Genomic DNA, 20254 nt, shown 5'->3' with positions numbered 1-20254 from the left:
GTGTCCATTGGCACCCAGGGTGCTCAACATTTACATCACCTCCCTTTGCATGGACCATTGTTTCCTCACTGTATATAAATACACACTACTTCTCTTTATGAAATGTGAGCACCTCATGCAAGTATGGTAAGTTAGAAGCTTATTGTTTGTGTGTGTATGTACACTGGAAGTATTTTTTATCTGAGTTTATTTGGAATAGTAGGATTCATCCTTAATTCTGTGTGAGTTAGTCTGCTAGAACTTTGAAAAAGCCATCTAATTTTAAAGATTCTTGTTTATTTTCTAGAAATACTTGCCGCTTTTTTGCTTGATCCTTCTCTTCTCAAGGACTCTGTGTGATGCTCGCTGTTACTTCAGACCAGCCAGCAAATACGGTAAGAACGGCAAATACATTAGACATCCCTAAAGCATTAATTCAGATTCAAAGCCCTTTTTTTTCTTAGAATTGTTGGAAGAGTATAATACATTCTTTGCTGAAGAATGATCCAAACAGCTGTATACTGAAGAATCAACCCACCTGGAGGCATCTCTGGGCACACAGAGAGAGACTCTATCCTGTTCAATAGTTACCCTCTGGGCTGATGCATAACTGAAGTCCTGGCCCATGTAGTAAAAACCATGTACTTTTAAGCAGCATTGACTAACCTGAGGGAGGTACCTGACACTAACATAAAAGCAAAGACAACACAGCTGGTCTTTAAATTCACTTTAGTACAGCAAGTTGAAGAATTGGAGAGGAGGGAGAAATTAAAGTCTAGACCTGTATGTTGAATATGAGAAAGGGCAGAAAGATCTGACCGTAGCCGTAAGCTAAGGCATTTCTCATATCCACTGCAACAGCAGAATAATACTTCTCTGGTATGTGGTTGCTACCAGTTTATCATGCCATGTAATATACTCATGCACTCCTCGGGAACAAAGGCACGGTGTCTTTTCTGCAGAACACTGGGTTAGATTCTTCTCTGGTGTGACTCTACAGAAATCAGTGCTTTGATAAGATTGTGGTCTGTCTGTTGATAAATGTTCATACTGATCTACTGACTATCATTTTCTGGTGTGTACATGCAGGGTGCCTTTCAAACAGAAACCTCTATGTTTTTGGTGCGGTGTGGAAGACTGAAGATTGTTACCAATGCAGGTGTAAGATGAATGCAATGATTTGCTGCAGCTTGTAAGTTCACCCAAACTTTTTTTATTTTTTGCTTATTCAGGAGCTGATTGAAATGTTCAGACTTAAAAATCCTCACTGAAAGCACACACTGGAATTTCATACTTGCACGAGCAAAATCCCTCTTCCTGTTTCCCAGTTAGCTCTCATTGTGACCAAACAGAATAATCTGGCAATCACATAGATTTCTTTGTGAAGAAACAAAATGAAACACAGTTAAGGTCTTTCCGGCACACAGCTCTTCCTCATCACCTAGTCCTTTTTTTGATTCTGACACTAACTGTGTCCATGGTTCCCTTTGCCCTCTGTTTTCTTCCTCTTTCTGTTCAGCAGTTTGTCTCCAGATACCTAAACACACCACCACACGCATATGTGTGGGTTTCTGCAGCCCTGTATCAGACCAGTGGCCTGCCTGCAAATGTCTAATGAGGCCAGAGCTGCTCCACATCTTTCCCGTGCTGCCAAGAACCCACCCTTCCTGCTCATCAAAACAGGACATATGCCCTGCTCTGATACTTTGCTTTCTAAATCTTCTTACTTGTTCCTGCCTCATGGATGGCAGGTGATATCCCAAGGACACCTGTGTCTTCCTGAATGTAGTAGTGTGAACTGAGTATCTGCCAAGAAGGCTGGCAAAATTCTCCTTGAGGTGAGGGAGAGAGTCCCATAAGGGTTCTGTGAAGAAGGATGCAACCCAAGGAACCCTTGGTGGTAAATATTCCTGGCTGTCCTCAGCCGTAGAAGGGAGGGATTTGGCTTGTGCTGAGAAGAGACTCATTAGGGAGGTATTCATCTTGGGGTGATTCAGCACTCTTTAAATGGTTTGTTATTATCAAGAAAGTCTTATTTGGAATGGGGAAGACAGAATTAATCCTTGTTTTGTTCTGTACAGGAATTTATACTAATCTCTAATAGAATGACCAGTGGGAAACACATTTAAACCAGAACAAACATTGGGAAATCACTTCATCTGTTCAGCCATGACCAGGGCTCTGTATCCCTCCTATGATAATCCATAGCACTTCTATTAATATTTTGTGTTATTCTATTAATGTTATCAATGAGTCAAACTGATCCATGATGTAGCTTGCTCCAGGATGCCTGTGGCTCAGTAAGCATCCTTTTCAGACCATGTCTTGGCCGTTGATTTTCTCTTTGCCTTTCTCAATGACAGGGTCGTAATCCCCAAGAACTATGACAGAGTGAACTGTGTGGGCCTATTCCACAAGAAAAGCTGTTCCATCCGAGTGGTGAAGAAGACTAATCCTGACATAAGCTGCAAAGTCTACAATGGAGCTGATTAAAACCATGTGATGTATTTCTCCTCTTCCACACCTACCCTAGAAGTTGAACATGCTCTGGATCTGTCCCTTAGAAGAAAGCAGCAAGGCAGCATGGTTTCAGGAGGAACGGGTTCACCTTGTGCCTTTTACATCTCTAATTGTGCCTCATCTATCTCATTTCTGACACTAGGTGGTTTGTCTTAATAACACACACATTTGTAACCCAGCTTTACCACAGATAATTTTGTGACTTTTTTCCTGTTGGGATCCAGAGCTAAATACATTTTCACATACATCAAATCACTGCTTTTCCTTCTAAGTAGTAACTGAATGGTCTTGTTGAAAACAGAATTCATGGTGTCTGTAAATGTTTGTAAATCTAATTATTGATTTTGAAATTATCTAGCTTTTAGAGTAACAGGTATTATATTAATTGTTGCCAGATAAAGATTCATTATGCTATTACACTCATTGACATTCCCCCAAGGATGCGTGCACTAGAAGAATAGGATGAAAGAAAGCAGAAAACAGTCCTGTAAAAACCTGCCCCCACATCCCCACCCCGGTGCCTTGTGTAGGTCAATCCATTAGTGCAGATGCACAAGGGAACATATTCTCCAGGAGATGGCAGGTATATTACAAAAAAGGCAAGCTCATGCCTAAGCGTCCAACCTACTGCAAAGAAATGCCATATAAATAGCTCTGTAGCCTTCTGTACTGGCGTAGAATTTCCTGCAGTAATCTTGTTTGGATCAAAGTCCACTGACAAACAACCCATGAAAGCTGTTTGCACAGAAAACAACATGTTTATTCTGTAGACTTCAGACACCATGCTGTGCCTGGTACAAAGTCCATGAACATGTGTTATATGAGAAATATTCTATAAAACATATTTAGACAATATTAAGAGCAATTATAACTAGAGCTCTGTACAGGTTAAAAGGCCCAGATATATCATTTGAGTGTGTTTTTTCAACTCTAACATGATAGGTGTTTTCTTCATCTGTCTTTCCTCTACCTTGCTGAAGTGTAGTACAACTAAATATTTCAGCTGATGGAAACAACAGCTTATTTTTAATATCTGTTGTGGAAAACCACGTTCACATGGTCTATTTTCAAGTGTGGTGCTGAGCATATGTAAGTAGAAAACCTGCACATACTGAGGAAAACAGCTTACCAATGGTTAGAAGAAAACCCATCCATGGCTCCAGGCACTATCAGGAAGTCATTAAGGTGATTCCAGGAAGCAAGTAAAATGAGAAATATAATGGCAGCTTCTCAAATCTTTGGCCCTTGTGATTAGTTAGAACTAGCTAGTAGCAGCTCCCTTTGATGATATCTCCCTGTGCCTTCCTGGGAGTAATGGAGTGAACATCACTGCAGCTGGTTATGACCCTTCCAGCCTGTGAGTAGCAGATACTGGAAGGACTCTCATTTTTCTGCTTGCTGAAGGTGGATCAGAGGAATTCACCCAGTTTTATATACATATATATATATATATACACACACACACAGATAGATACAGATACAGATGCAGATATAGCTATAAACATAGATACAGATGTAAGGGAACATACTATCCACTTCCCAAATGCTAGATGCATTTACAAGGGCCTTCCTAGGGGGCCCTGAGTAACAGGGCTACTTTCCTGAAGGCTTGAACATCATTTAAGCACTTCAGAAAAACTCCTGGGAAGATACAGCAGTTTCATAGCTTCCCCAAGGAAGGAGGGTTATGAACAAATTGGAGAAGGCTGAAAATGGTTAAAACATCAATTCTGCTTCAGAGCGAGATAGAGATTCTGACAAAATAAAGCCAAACCAGACTTGTGCAAAATACCTGCAAGGATGCTGTGTAGACCTAATAAGCTTGGCATACACATGAACTATGTACTGTTCCACGGTGCATTTTCTCCATATGCTTTTGTCATTGAATACCTGGTACTATTCTTTGTGGATGCTGTTTGCTCACTGTTTAACAGTGCCAGAGAGAGCAGGACTCCAGATGCTGGAACACAATTAGATTTGTTAAATGTACTGTAGGAGAATTGGCCTCTGAATTTCCATGCTCAGAGGAAGAAAGAGAGAGCATCAGGGATCCATCAATGAGGGCTGACATGGCCAAAGACCTGACACAAAAGCGCTGGAGGAGACCCTCAAAGCATCCAGAGTGCAGCTGTAATCCCACTGCTGTGACAATCCTGGTGCTCTCAGGGAAATGCTCAATTGCACCCGATGAGTGTTTGTTGGTAGGGGCCCTGCTGTCACCATCGCCACTTGCAGGAAGGAGTTATTTGGCCAGAGCAGAAGACTGCTTCCCCCTGCATCTGCACCCCCTTGAAACATGCTGTCTCCATGGAGTCCAACTGTCTTAGGAAATAAACTGCAGAAAAAACAGGACGGTTCCCCAGTGCCCTCCTGTAACAGGAGCACGTGCTGTGGACAGAGAATGGGAGCAGGCCTCCTTATCACTCTGTGCGCAGCAGGGCAGCCCCATGCCATACCAGCTGCAGTTCCTTTGCTCCGTTCCCTATCAACAGCAAACAGGGGTTGGTCCATGGGTTGCCAGAATCAATGCAAACCTACTGATATGAACAGAAACGGCCGATCTAACCAGCACATGACTAGCAATAGGTGGGACTACAGTACTTCCATGCTGCTTCCCAGTAGCAATTGTCCTGCATATAGAGGAATTTCCACCCTTATGCACCCTCACACACGTACTGCTTGTGCATTTTGTAAAAGCCTTAATGGGTCAGGTTCCTCACAGAGACCCTCCACAGGTACATGTTCAGTTATCCCCATCATATAGTGAAATTAAACATGGCTACATTCAAACCAGCCAGCTTGGGTACCAGCATCCTTTCCAGCAGGGTGCTGAACCAAGCCTACAAGACTTGCCTGGATGAGGAAACGGGCATCTGCACCTCTGTCTTGCTGCTGCTGTTCTCACTCTGAGCTAGCTCCAGTATTGTCTCCTCTGTGCTACAGGCTGGAGAGCTACTGCATGGCAGTTCCAGCCCCACAGCATCACCCGGCTTACGCTCAGTGGCTCCTGTGTGAGTGTAGGTCCCAGGTACATGAACTAGTGTGGGGCTGGAATGACCCAGGTGCTGCTCCCTCATTAGCTTGTTAATAGTAAGCATTTTCACCCTGCAGTTCGACAGGATGTGGAAAGAATATTCGCGTAGTAGGACTCTAATTCATCCCTATTCACCTCATCAAAACATGACCAGAATCTTGCTACAGCAGCTCATCCTAAAAGTCTGTCAAGAAGAAAGTTCCAGATGCCACAGCAGAATATTGGTGCTTCGGTTATTTCCTGATCCCCGGGTAGCAGAGCACAGCAGTCCTTCAGGAACAGTGCTGCAGCTGTTCTCTGTTGACTTTAAGAAGAGAGCAGATGCTAATTTGGTAGTTTGCAGGCTCTGCCTGAATGTCTGAATTGAGAGAATGAAAGTGACACAGCATATCTTTAAGTGATTGAAAGGTGTGGAAATAAGGCTGGCCAAGGAATGCTGCAAGCTGAGGGAGACGAGAAGAGCAGCTTCACAAATCAAAATACCCCTCAGTAATAGGACTGTCTGTTTCCTAGTGGGTTTTGTCCCCTGACTTTCATACTTCGAACAGCAGAACAAATAAATATGTGATAAATAAATTAAGGAAGAAACAGAAGAGAACAGGCCAGCTAAATAAATAATTTCAGCTTTTCTGGCTCCAGTAAGATGGGAAACTTCCACTTCCTGAGGAGCTGGCAAAAGGCTCAACATCTATGTGGCATGGTACCTTTTTGGCAGGACAGGCTTCATGTCCTCTTCCCTACCCAGATGAGAAAGATCGTCTCCTTCTGAGGTCCTAGGGTAAAAGGGAAATTCTGGGATATGGAGTGCTGGTTCAAACTAGCTGGTAAATAAAGCTCCTGAAAAGGGGGATGGGAAAAATAATACAAAATATGCAGCAGCTCAAGCATGCCCTGAAGAAAGAATCCATAACTAAGGACCGCTCTCCAGCTTACATCACTCATTACACAGATTCCAGTTTTACACTTTTCAGCACTGTAAGACATAAGAAATGCCAAAATACCCTAGGAAGACCTTAAAAAAATCCTGCTTCTGCTTTGTTTACTTCTTTAATGATGAAAGATGTCAGCCAAGCTCTTGAAGTACATGAGCCCATTTGTAATAGCTGGTACCAGAAAAAAATGAAAGAAAGAATACCGCACAAAGGAAAAATTATTTTCACAGTTAGTTGATAAGAACTTGTATATATTTTGATATTGAAATGTTTAATTTCTGTTGACATACTATATGCCTACGAATGAAAACATGCATTCGCTGCAAGTATGTATCGCACCTTTAGAAGGGCCCTGGAATAGCATCAGCCACTGAACTAAAGTAGTTGACCACGGGTTAAAACCTCCTTTAAGTAAAGACTGAAATTAGGTTATTCTGGTATAGCCCTTGGAAATACTCTGTATATTGAAATATTCTGCTTGTGTATTTTCCCAATGCAAGAGAAAACTTTGTAACTCTGATTTCTGCCTTGGTTTTTCATGAGAAAGTCCTGGGGGAAACCAAAAAAAAATTGGCACTTTTGCAAATCCTTCTTTTCCTCTATTTCCATTGTTCTCACGTTTCTGAGTTCTTTGCCTGAGTAACAGTGTACCTCTTCCCCTTTCATAATTTAAAGACTTGTAGCCTGGACCCTTCTAAAATACAATTTCAGAATCAGTCTGCCTGTGATGGAATGGAAAAATTGAGAAAACTGATACTGGCAACGTTTTCATACCTATAAGGCAAAATTCTCTTTGACCCCTATAGAAGTCCTGCCTAGGGAAGGAGAACAGGGTTAGGCTCTGCTCCTGTGTTTTGCCCCTTTGCTGCAGTGGGCTTCCACTCCAGTTCCACTCGTCTGCACCACGGGTGCTTCAGACGGCTTCGTAGCTTCTTACTGGAGTTGCCATCCCTCTGAAGCAGCCTTAGACATTCTATGTAACACCAGAGGGAGCCAGAACTTCAAATTCGGACCATCATCACAGAGCAGAATTCATTGGCTAAGCTGAAGGGAGGGAAGGAACGAGGGCGGGGGAGAGAGGGCGAGAGGGAGAGAGATGTCATCCAAATTGTCTACAGAAACAGCGAGGAGAGCTTCTCTGCTGGATTGCTAGGACACAGACAACCTTACTTTGCTGCTACAGCATTCCTTCTTTCTTCCAAGACAGAAATGTGCAGTGACAGCAGTCATCTTCTCAGTCAGTAACAGGTAAGGATTTTCTAAATTATCTATTTCAGACTGATAAAAGCTCAGATCTCTGTATTCAAATTATCACTTCTGATTGTAAAAAAAAAAAGGACGTAACTGTATTTGACTGTATTGAATGAATCCAGTCTGAGTTGTCATGACAGGCCCAACCTTTGTACCTACGAGCAAAGCTTTGCAACCTTTCAGGGTGCAAGAAGGAGGTGGCAGCTTCTTGGGGCTCTTTGGGGCTCAGGTGTGCTCCCTGCCACCTTGCAGTGTGACAAAAAGCCTTCCTGGTTACCACTGGTCACTGGAAAACACTTATCTCCTAGCCCCTGAGACTTCTTGTTCCTCACCCAGCCCTTGCAGTTTCTGGCCACACACATCATGACACTCTCCATATATCCTAACTGGCTGTCTGCTAATGTGTCTATTACAATGATTTATGGATTCACCATCTCCTTTAGTAAAGAGTACCTTTGTAAAAATATTATTTTTTTCTCTTGGGTACAGGTCAAGTCACAATGGCCTTTACTCTGGAGGAATTGGGGACTAATTACTGTTCTCCAGTCTGCTGACCTGCTAGTCACATTTTACCTTTGTGAGCTGGCTCCGTGTCTTTGGTAAGGTTGTTATGAATTTCACCAGAAAATAAAAGGTGGAGTGGGTGGAAAGGTTATTATGAATTTAAGCAGAAGTTGGAGTAGGTGCTTTTGCAAAACCTCCCTGATTTCTGCAGGATTGGAGAAGGGTAACTCGTAATATAAGTTCATAGCCCTTAGAAGGTTTCCTTCTGAGAACATGCAGATGTGAGAGGGGAAAAAATACTCACTTTCCTGGGTATTTATACTATCCCCGGTGTTATAGACTTGTAACATATTAGTACACACAACTCATTCCATACCCTAATTATACAGGTTTTAGAAATTTTAACATATATAGCTTTTTCAATGACCTGAGACAGTTGCTCCCAACATTTTTGCAACACAGAGTTAAACAAAGATGAAGATTCCACCATTAAATTTCATTGTGCCAAATCCCTTATGGATTTAACATTGCTGTAGGATGTATGTGCGTACTTAGTGGCAGGTTTCTTCTTCTAGTTAAGTGTTCCCTTCCTGGGAACCTGTAATGATAGCCAAATAATTTTTAACCTTTCTCTAGGATGTAAGGTTAAGCAGGGTAAATCTGTTTTACTGAGATAACGTCACTGCCAGCAAAAAGGGGAGTTGGTCAGGCTGTTAGTCAGTCACCACCACCTCTATTAATATCTGCAGTATGAATTTCAGAGTTCTCTTAAACCTTTCCACTGCTCCTTTGTTTCTAGTTTACATGAGGCAGATGATAGCTGCTTTACTTCAGATAAACACCATAACTCTTTAAAGAAGTAATACAATCACTTCATGTCTTTAGGAATCGCTTCTGTCAGGAATTCTTATGGACTGAAAGCAGCAAACATGGCTTGAGCAACTAGTTAAGTTCTAAGCTAGATAAGCAATTGCTTCTAAGTACCACATAATGAAGCCAAACACTACAAATATTGTTTTTCTTTGACTTATGTTTGATGTGGAAATTGATCCACACTGTCCATCACAACTATGGAGATAGGGTTTTGGTGCAGGGAGGGGATGATCATGATTAGCTTTGCAAGAATGAGCCGCCCTTTCCCAGTGAGCACATAGAACACGGCATCAGTAGGAGTCTCTTGCTTTATCTGGCCTCCAGGAAAACAGATTTTATAAAGGATCTCATAGGATGTCTTCAGGTCCAGAGGTGTCTCAAAAAGGCAGTCATGCATTAAGTGCTTGGGCACACTTACCGTCTAGCGGTCTCCCTGAAATCCACTGAGAGTTTAATTTTCTTCCCTGACCCATCCCTGCAGAATTCCCTTCCTTTTGAGGAATTTTTCTGGGAAATAATGTATAGCCCCCTGAGGTAAGTCTTTCAAACTGACTACTTGGCTTCCTTTTTTTGAGACAACCTCAGTGACATCTGTTAGTTTAGGAGGCCATGTTGTTCACCAAGACAAACCCTTCAAACCTTGCCTGTTGTTCTTCCTGGCTTCCAACACAGGCAGCAGAGTGATGAATGCTTGCAAAAGATGTGAGGAATAGAACTTACACTAAGATTAAATCTGAAAGCTCCTTCTTTTTTTCCTTCTGTATCCTGTTCATTTGCTGCAGACTTTTCTGACACTTCGTTTTTAGAGAAACTGTCTCATGCTGCATCAATTAGAAAAGAAAACCCTTACTTTTCAAGCACGTTAGCTTTTGTTACTGACTGCTTTCCTGAAGTTCATTAAGGGTTCTGAACAGAATGACTCTTTCCTTTTTAAAAACAAAAAAGCAAACAAAAAAACTATCTAACTTTTCCCCCACTCCATCAGCAAACTGATTTAGGAGACGTGCTTCTCAGTCCTACAAGCCAAGTAAGCATTGCTTCACTCTCTGGAGGCAAAAGCTGGTTGTTTTAGCCCATAAAGTTTTTGCTGTATTTCACTGGGTAATTGACAAACCTTCGATACAGTGAAGGGACTAACATCCTTGTTCCTACTGCATTGGTGATTCAGTATATTAGCTAACATTTGATTCAAATATCTAAACAGAAAATGTACACTTTGCTTATTACTGGCTCTTAATTTAGACCAAACTGAATGGCAGTTAAACACCTTAAGATAACACACTGGCAGTGACTAACCTTGAGAATCTGCCACCCAAGGATACCATGACAGGATACATAATGTCACCACAACAGTTATTTTTCTGTTTTTCTAGAACTTCTTTTTACATTATGATTGCCAGTATAAGAGGTCCAGAGAACTATGGACCTAGGTAATCCAGGCTCTGACTTTTCCAAGACACCAGGTTGGCAGAGAGTTTTAAGTACTGCACAGTGCACCACAGGTTCCCTTGAGACACTGGACAACTTGCCTCCTTCTCTGAGTCACCTATGGTAAGAGGGTGATAGTTCCTTACTTACCTCTGGGCAGCACCATGAGAATGAACGCCCAAGAAGTGCTTGGCAGTCACCTTGTGTGAGACACCATGGAATGTGAGGTGTTAAAAGAGAGGAAACTCCTAACCCAACAGAAGGCATTGCAGAGCCTTCAGAGATGCTCTTTATCCCCATGTTTGCCATCTGCAATAAGCCACAGCCATGCTCTGCCTTTGGCATTCTCCTTGGGAGTGTGCCCCTTAGAGCTGTGGGATCTGGCTCCTGCTTTTCAGGTGGCTCCGCTACTTTCCTTGGTTGCTTCACCATTAGTAGTTCTCAGTGGCGCCTCAACATGTCCAAAACTGTCTGGGACCCTTGAGAGAGCTTACTCTGTGGGGCACAGATGTTTGTAATAACTCAGCACACATTTTTCAAGCAGCAAGAGAGAACCATGTGTTTGTTGTCAAGGATACCGTAGCTAAGGACACTAGGCTGGGGCTGTAGTAAAAAAGCTCATGTGTTTGTTTACAGCAGAGTCTGTTTGTTCTGTCCAAATGCCAAGACTGAGCTCCTTTAGTACCAAATAATATTACAGGCTGCTGATCCCTTTGCTCTGTTTTGTTTCTAGCATCTCCACTGGCCATCGATCATTAAAAGCTAAGGCACTGGCTGATGGTTTTTCATTCCATATCAATTTTCACATTGAAATAGGCCACCGTACCCTCCCCATACGTGACTGAGCAATCCATACCTCATCATTGCCTCTTCTTCTAGTTCCAGAAAATAAATCAGTTTACAGGGCTTGAATAACAACACAAAAGTGAGTGGACCTAAAGAGTCATACCTACATCCACAATTTGGAAAATTTCCTTTGTCCTCTAATCAAGATTTAAACTACTAAGGAAATGAAAGGACAAGAGGAAGAAAAGGTTACTATTTTATTCACATGACTGTCTCAGACAGATGGATACAGCCAGATGACAGAAATATGGATAGATACAGACAGGTAAATCAGCAGGTCTAGCAAAGCAACAAAAGATTTGACTGTACTAATTTTTGCTGATAAGCAGAACAATGATTCCAAAGCATCTTTTTATTTACCGTGCACTATTGCTTTCATTAGTTCCTGAGAGGCAACATCTTTAGAAGCATACAATTCAATTCAGAAAGAAGACAAGGCAAACAAAAAACTGTAGGATGGGGGGCGCTTTTCTGTGCAGTACAGGTTACCTTTATGCATGCAGACATCTGGCAAAAATGCTATTGAAACAAAGTGATAAGCTCACTATACCATTTTATTTATGTATTCATATCTTGACCACTTGTTTTTCTGAAGCTGAGAAGTTTTTCACAACCCCACAAACTTGAGTGGCATTTTATTGCTGAGGAAAGGGTCATGCAATGGGTAAACAGCGTCATTCCTCAAGTATTTACTTACTTTTCACATTACAAGCTATTGTACAGCATGAAACTGCCTCTGGCCTGAAGAGAACTCCCAGAAGAGTCAGATTTTTTTCCTATGATTCCTGGACATGGAGGATTTGGGCTCCAGGGTCAGCATTATTAAGCAGGCGCTGTTACGGCAGATCACAACAGCCTTGCAGGAGCCATCTGGTAGAGCCCAGTCAGCCCTAGGGCTGAGGTTTCCAGAAGTGTGCAGCCCCAGTTAACGCTGTGGGTCCAGCTCCCTGACACCCCATTGAAAATCCTAGCTTGGAGCTTGCAGCAGTGGTTAGGCAGCAGGCTCCCCTGCCTGTGCAGGAACAGCACCCAGGAGACAGTACATACTATTACAACACTTGAATTCTCTTGGTTAAAGAAAGCAAACTTATGCTGAGAGAGAATCAATAAGAAGTCTCTCACAAGGAATTAAGAGACATCAAAATCACCTACTCTTAAAGCCAAAATGAGGAGACTGGACTATATAGCTGATAAACCTTGTCGTGGCCACGTTAGCCACCCAGAGACATCAGTTCTTCACAGGCACTGGAGTTCATCCAGAATGGGAAAGCAGGAAATCTGGACTGCAGTTCCCATGACCTATCACAGCTGTGTAGAAGCTGAAAAATGTTGAAATGATTTTGAATTATTTTAACCTTTTTCAAAATTGTCCCATGTTATGCCTCCTGAGGATATGAGCCTGAATTTTTGCAAGGTGATCATCTCAAGCAAATGTCAGTTCCGGCTGCAATCACAAATGCATTTCATAGATCAACTCACATAAGATATTTTAGTGTTGGCTTTATGCATCTAACATGCCTTACTTTTGACATTGATGTCTGGCTCAATTGAAGGTAAATGCAGCCCCACAATGTGTGTTCTGCTCTGTTTTGGATCAGAACCCTGCAAAACCAGAATTACACACAATTTTTACCCACAAGTGTGTTTGGATCCAGCTTTCTTGAATCACTACTGCATTAGTGAAGTTCAGGATAATGCACTGAGTTAAATGAAGATGTTCTTAAGTCCATGGGACAACCTTACAATGAGTAAATACAGTCATAATTCAATAAAGTTGCACAGACTTCCATACCACAGTTTAGCAAAGGGTTCCGTTTTATGATCTGATAAATTATATAAAAAGAAGCTGCAGAATATACACAGAAACCCTGCTGTTTTCTTCCCTGTCTACCCCCTACCTTTTTGACTAATTTCTTGTAGCATAACTAAGCAATCTTTTTTTTCCTTTCCTTTGCAGATACACCTAGAACTTCCACGATTAAACAGACCAGATAAAGCCTTATTTAGGTTGGTTCCAGAAGAACTGGATTCTGTTTGACTACCACCTTTTTGGATAAATATTTTGGGGTTCAAGATGAATAAGACAAGGGCTGTTAATGATGGTTTTCCTTTCCTGAACAGTAAGAACTGGAGCTCAAACCGAAGCTTCCCCATGTACATTTCTAATCAGTGCAGGAATATCACTGACCTTACTGTCTTTCTGGCCACCTCTTACAGCTTGGAGACTGTCCTAGGCATTGTAGGAAACATCTGTCTGATTGCTGTCATTGCCAGGCAGAAGGAAAAGGCCAATGTCACCAACATCCTAATTTCCAACTTAATAATTTCAGACTTGTTTATGTGTCTTGTCTGTCTGCCTTTCACTGTTGTTTACACTATGATGGACTATTGGATATTTGGAGAAGTTATGTGCAAAATGACCTCTTTCACTCAGTGTGCATCTGTGACAGTGTCAATTCTTTCCCTTGTTGTTATTGCTCTGGAAAGACACCAGCTCATCATAAACCCGACTGGCTGGAGGCCAAGTATCTCCCAAGCCTATCTAGGAATTGGAGTAATTTGGACTTTAGCATGTCTCATGTCCCTGCCCTTTTTGACCACATCCATCTTGTCTAATGATTTGTATGAGCAGCTCTCACACATCATGAATTTTTCCACTGACAAGGCCATATGCATTGACTCGTGGCCTTCTGAGCAACACAGGCTTATCTACACCACAGCTTTGCTGCTCTTGCAATATTGCATCCCACTGTTCTTCATCATACTTTGCTACCTGCGTATCTACTTACATCTACAGAAGAGAAAGGACATGTTTGAGAAGAGCGAATATAGCAACCGAGCAGTTCAGTTGAGAAGGATAAATATTTTGTTAGCATCCATGGTTGCTGCTTTCGCTGTCTGCTGGCTACCACTGCATGTTTTCAACACCATTGTGGACTGGAATTACAAAATCATTTCTCCTTGCCACCACAATCTGATCTTCTCATTGTGCCACCTGGTAGCTATGGCTTCCACCTGTGTCAACCCCGTTATCTATGGTTTCCTAAATAGCAACTTCAAGAAAGAAGTGAAGTCACTGATTCTGAGCTGCCAGCATAATTCAGTAACTGCATCAATGGAAGAATATGATCATTTGCCTTTATCCACCATGCAGACTGAAATTTCCAAGGGCTCACTGATGCCGAACTGCAGACATAATTCTATCTAGCTAGTAGAAAACATTTCAGAGGGATGTACTGCCACTACACACCAATTATTACCTGTAGGTATCAAAAGCAACTGGTGATGCCATAGCTGGGATGTGAACAGGAACCCATTATTGCCTGATTTTTGGAAGAACAGGCAAAGGAAGGTCATTAATGTATAGAGTAGCTGCTGTGGTACACAAGTTGTTTATGTCATTGAGATGGTACAGACATTGAGGAGTCTGGGCTGATGTATATGTGGCTGCTCTAACAGATCAGTAACTAAACTGTGGCTGCACATAGACAGACACGAGGTTCATCATCTCACATCTCTACCATGGCATACCCAGACTTCCAGTTTCAGCACGGCAGGCTGCCAAAAGTTGCGTTAGAGAAGACCTTCCGTTTTTCAGTATTAGTAAGTTTTTTATGCATGGCTGACACACCAGTGGAACAGAAATATGTAAGTATATAAAATTTTGTGCTTTACCAGCTCTCACAGCCCATTAGGTAACAGTAATCTTTCAGCAGATCTCGTTCACATCAAACAACTGGATGTTTGTATGAAACCTCTCTCTGTCACACAGGCTTGGGAATAGCCATTGCCTCTGCACGTAGGATCACAGACCAGTGACCCCTGGTATGTAAAGACGACAGTTTCTTATTGAGGGATGGCAACAAATGAAAACGTTACTCAATAGATTAAACTCTTAAAACACATTGAGGTGATGCCGAACATTATTTTTAAGCAAAAGAAAAACGGTTGTAAATCTACATGGAAACAAGTCTGACTGACTGCAATTCCTGCTACTGTCAGTCAAAAAGCTCTGCAATGCCAAAACTGCATGCCATCATCAGAAGACAGCTGGATTACTGGAGTTGTTTCAGGTCTCGGTGGCAAGATGTCACTTTGTTTCAGCAGCTCCTTGGTACTTTAATTGCAAAGTATATCATTCAGAAGGTCAGAATGGGCATGAAAATGTTTGTAGAAACCATATCTTTTCAGAGTGGGTATGCTCACAAAGAAATAAGCATATGCGTGGAGGCTTTTGGTTTCCTATTAAAATAAAACCAGGTGTCAGTTCCCACTCGCTGGCATCAGCAACAGAAATGGAGCTGAAATTCCAACTAATCAGTACAAGGTCAATAAAAATATACAAGTGGAATCCAGGTCCAATTCAAGCCAAGCTACATGTAAATAGGTAGTATTGCCAAATGCTAAAGTGAGGGTTACGTTTTTTCACATTTATGGTATTTTGTCTTTGACCAAAAAACTTACAAACCATAAACTCATTTTAACCTCTACAGCCGGAGATACTGTTCAGTGACTACTGAGAAACCAAGAAGCAGGTATGCCCAAGAAGCCCTTACTAAGGAATAGCTTAAAAAAAAATAAGGCAGCAAATGTAAAAAGGAGGCCAACCAGGTCAATGCTAAAGAAAAGCGGAAGCATATTCTGTCCCGAGTTGTTAAACTAACCTTAGCAGAAGACTGAACTGGGTGACCACCTGAGGAAACTTCTAACCTGAATTATGCTATGATAAGCAGTCACTATTCATTGTAGCCAATGGGTTTGCATTGAGTTGAAGCCTCGCAATGTATAGTTATGCAGATAACTAGAAATGAGACTAATTGGTAAATAGGTGAGGAAAAAAATTGTCCCATGCTGTGGTCTGACAGGCAATATGGATGTTGGACTGAGTATTTGAAGATGAGCAAAACCTTATGCTATAAGGTAGGCAAGAGCTATCAACAGGTACGAGTCCATATCCTCAGCTGGCAGAAATGGGAGTAAAACCCTTTCCAGGAGCTGGGTGCAGAGAAATCTGTGGCAAAACTTCACATTTGGACTGGAATTCTTGTGTGCAGAGTCTTAAGGCAGAAGCTGTTTCAATGCAGCCCCCCTTCTAATTCTGAGCAAAACCTGTGTATCTCAGTAAGAGAGTTTACATGCAATTATCTTTTGTATCTTCCTCAATTATCTGGCAAGACGTTTTTGCTTCTTTTAAATGGACTTCTGCTTTCTTTTTCTCTTTGTTACTTGCCGCAGTACGATGAGAAGTTGTTTCTCTTGATTTGTTTGTATGAAATGCCATTACTTTGTTTGTATGCAATGTCATTTCTAGAATGGACATTGAGTCTACCAGAAACACAGAACAAGAGGACTCTCATTTTATCTTATATGCAGCTTGAAATTTGCTACTGTAGCCGAAACCAGAGCTGATACAACCACGCCATGCTGAGTAGTACAAAATACAGTAACTCCTCATCAGCTTGATTTATACCAAAACTGTGTTGTATTGTTTGAGAGCTTAAATACTGCTGAAACTTCATAGAGTTTGTTTTTGTATTTAGGATCAATTTAATCCAATTAGCCTTGAGCAATTCTGCCTGTTTCCTGCACTTGTTATAATTACACCATTTAATTAACTAAATGTGTGTTAAGCTACCATAAGAATACTTTGTTAAACATGTACATAGAAGATTATCTGATTTATGATCTTAACTATACAACTTTTCAAGCACCAGTGTCTTAAATGGAAATGGAATTACCTTTAGAATGTGTACTTCCATTAATGCATCTTTGTCACTAGTTCTGAGTGAAAACTTGTTGAAAGAGCACTTGCAGCATGTCAGACCTGCCACTGGAGCTGTGCCCTGACATTGTGCATCAGGTCCCAGTTCTTCCTGCAAAGGGTAGAGAGATCAGCAGGGCTTGACTCTTTGTTTAACTGTAATTCACGTGGCCATTTGTAGCCATGAGCACAAGTAAATATGCAAAGCAAGCAGATCCAACTTTACAGTAAAGCAGACACAAACAGATGTATCTTCCTCTGGTGATTAAGGGAAGCGTCAAGTTTGGAGTCAAGTACTGTTTAATGCTAACAGACTTCAGACTGGATAACCTAAAGAATTTAGACACTAAAAGCCACCAAACTGCACTCATAAATCTAACTGCAAAAATGCAGATCCAAAAAACTCTCAACCAGCCGCTGCCTATCCATCTACTTACATACCATCCATACTGAGGTTTTCCAACCTCCGAAATTCCCTAGGTAACTAAATAAACTTTCAAGTGAACCTGCAGGGGGTGGGGTGGATGGGTATATATATAAAGTTCCAAAGGACTGAATATCTGTGTCATATGTAAGCCCTATGTTAATTTACACACTAGGCATCCTGCTGGTGCAAAGAGCCATACCAGGAAAGGTGACTTTATCACCGTTTCTTCATTCTGTGTGGACATCAAGGCTTATGCAGCTGAGCACAAACGCAGTAATACATATAATGCTGCTAGTTTTCAAGAACTGCTCTAGCAACTATTCCCTGTACCCTTTGAAGGCAAAGGCACAAGGCTGGATGCAATTAAGCCTGTGTGGTAAAAAGAGCTATTTCATTTGTCACTTTGAGGTCTTAATGCAGCCAAGGGGGGTTATGCCTCTTTAGTCCCAGCAGAGGGTAACAAAATAAAAATAGCTTGCATACATCTTATCCATGTGTAAATAACAAATAAGGTTCACATCCAAGAAGGATCAAGCAATTTTGTATTCATTGTATACAGGTGATGCTTTTGAGTATGCTCTTTACCAAGTTCTGCTACTGAGTTAGAAAAGCAATGCTGGGGAAATGTGCAGTTGTGCAAATCACGAGTCCATACAATTCTAAGACCTTACCCTGCCTTTTTTTTTTTTTTTTTTTTTTTTGTAAAGCTGTTTATAATCCTGCCTCTTGTGACATGTTGTAAGAAGACAGTAAGATTTTCACAGGAAGAAAACAACTTACTGTTGTGATATAAGTGGCGCACTGTGGGGAGTCTAATAATAATAAAATAATATTGCCTGTGTTACTTCACTTCTCTGTGCCTGCCTCTGTAAAATGGCATACATAGAACAATGTACAAAAGATTTAGTTCTCAACTAGTACTTATCAAGAGAAAGCAAGTTATGCTGTATGATAAGAGACATTGATACAGGAAGGATTACTAGCTTGATGATTCCTAAGGACAGACAATGATACAGGACAGCCAGCCAAGGAGGAGAGGACAGGGTAAGTATCAAAAACTCAGCGTGGGACACTGGAATATTCCAATGCCAGGACTCAGCTCATGTTCCCAGATTGCACAGGAAACTGGGTCCTACATGACATAGAATCCTGAACCATGACCAGAACCCCAACCAGAAAGTAACTACAACTGCCGAGATGAAAACCTATGTGGGACATTTATCAAAATTTTATTGAACCTCAGAGAAGTTTTGACTGGGTTAAAAGAACTGGTACATTTCTCTGACCTGGGTTACCTGCCTCGACTGAAGGTAAACCAAAGCACTAGAGATGCCCATAGGTTGTGCTGTAACCAGGTTTGTTATTACACTTACACACACAAGGAAAGAGTGCAATGGCAGTGTCTCCTACCCGCCTGGCATGCTGTTGTATGTCATAAATGTGATGTAATCATTGACAGCAGCTGGGAATGATGCTGTGACAGCAGTCAGTCAGGGTCTGCACTGCAGGTCTGCTATTTGCAAACGCGGCGTACACACTTGTATGACAGTCTAAGAGCTTATCGTAAATTAAGACGTCACATCCTAAGGACTTCTTAAGGGATTCTTTTACTTTGACCTGTGTGTCTTCTTACAAGATCACCTGACATTTCTTTTACAGGCCGTTCTCTTCAAATTTCTAATTAAATACTGGCCGGCCAGTATTGATTTCAATGGAAATTGCTGTTGCTTAGTGCCATGGATAATCTAGGTTTACATTTTATAAGCATCAACATTCCGCATAGCTTTCATGACCTTCCCTCACTTTCTCAGTTGGCTTTACCAAGTTACTTCTTTGACCACAAGAAATCATAAGTAGAATAAGCCTGAGATTTATACTTCTGTATGCCTTTTTCTGTCAGACAACGCTCATTAGACTTTAGTCAGAATTGGTTTGTTGTCCTTCCAATAAATGCTTAATAAACATGAAATCCAGTAGCAGCACAGAGATTATATGATGGAAACCCGGGATGAAACTGAATTTCAGAGATTTTTTACATTTTTTTAGAACTTAAGTTGATGCGACCCTACCACCCATTTATAAAAAAATGCTCAGTTAAATAGTGCTATGGTATACATCCCATATGACAGAAAATACTTTGTTCAATAGCAACTATAAAGCAGATTACCAGTCATAAAAAAAAAATATTTAGTCATGGTACACAGAAAATACAGCACTGCATATTTTTTCTACCGATTAGCAAAATAGTTATATTAAACATGATGACATAATAATGTGAACAAGTATTTTTTGTAGAATATCACAAATGCAAATACAGCCTCATTTTATTAGGCTCAAAATACAGCCTCTGGCAGTAGAAAGATTTATTTTGTCAGTCAAAAGCTATGATGACATAGAGAACATAAAACTTGCACTTTAACTCTTAAAAATACAGGTAAATTTTGTCCTTAAAGTCCCAGAGAAAAATTTCTGTCCTTTGAATATTGTAATTTTAGCTCACGAATTACTGTGTTCCTTATCCAGACTACAGGAATACAGAATCTCCATATTGGCAGCTAGTGGGCAAATACTACTTCATCATTCATGAATATTTGTCTTGATTCCATTTTGTTACAAGGTAACTGCATGTAAAATGCATGCATGCATGCAAAATCATCACATGCTATGCCTGTAGTAAGGTAATGAGCATTGATTTATCT

At 41.2% G+C, this 20254-nt stretch overlaps 2 protein-coding genes across 5 annotated transcripts in view; one reads left to right on the top strand and one right to left on the bottom strand.

Moving 5' to 3' along the window:
• Nucleotides 1–20254, bottom strand: part of LOC130154951 (anthrax toxin receptor 1-like) — a 195468-nt gene that overhangs the window by 67635 nt on the left and 107579 nt on the right. The gene's annotated exons all lie outside the window — the stretch shown is intronic.
• LOC130154953 (neuropeptide Y receptor type 4-2-like) lies at nt 7583–18404 on the top strand. Of its 2 annotated transcripts, XM_056351736.1 has the most exons (3): nt 7583–7713; nt 8206–8315; nt 13325–18404. In XM_056351736.1, the coding sequence occupies exon 3, from the start codon at nt 13442–13444 to the stop codon at nt 14573–14575; it is 1134 nt and encodes a 377-aa protein (XP_056207711.1). In that variant the 5' UTR covers nt 7583–7713; nt 8206–8315; nt 13325–13441; the 3' UTR covers nt 14576–18404. The 2 variants fall into 2 exon arrangements, with proteins under 2 accessions (XP_056207711.1, XP_056207712.1); XM_056351737.1 differs by lacking the exon at nt 8206–8315 and having other exon boundaries at nt 7595–7713.

This window comes from Falco biarmicus, chromosome 9 (genome assembly GCF_023638135.1).
Source record: "Falco biarmicus isolate bFalBia1 chromosome 9, bFalBia1.pri, whole genome shotgun sequence".
In the NCBI taxonomy this organism is placed as follows: domain Eukaryota; kingdom Metazoa; phylum Chordata; class Aves; order Falconiformes; family Falconidae; genus Falco; species Falco biarmicus.
The sequence above is the reverse complement of the archived record's forward strand: the minus strand, read 5'-3'. Positions and strand labels throughout refer to the sequence as shown.

Excerpts from the sequence above, each read along its gene's own strand:
- LOC130154953 (XM_056351736.1), top strand. The coding sequence starts at position 13,442 with ATGAATAAGACAAGGGCTGTTAATGATGGTTTTCCTTTCCTGAACAGT.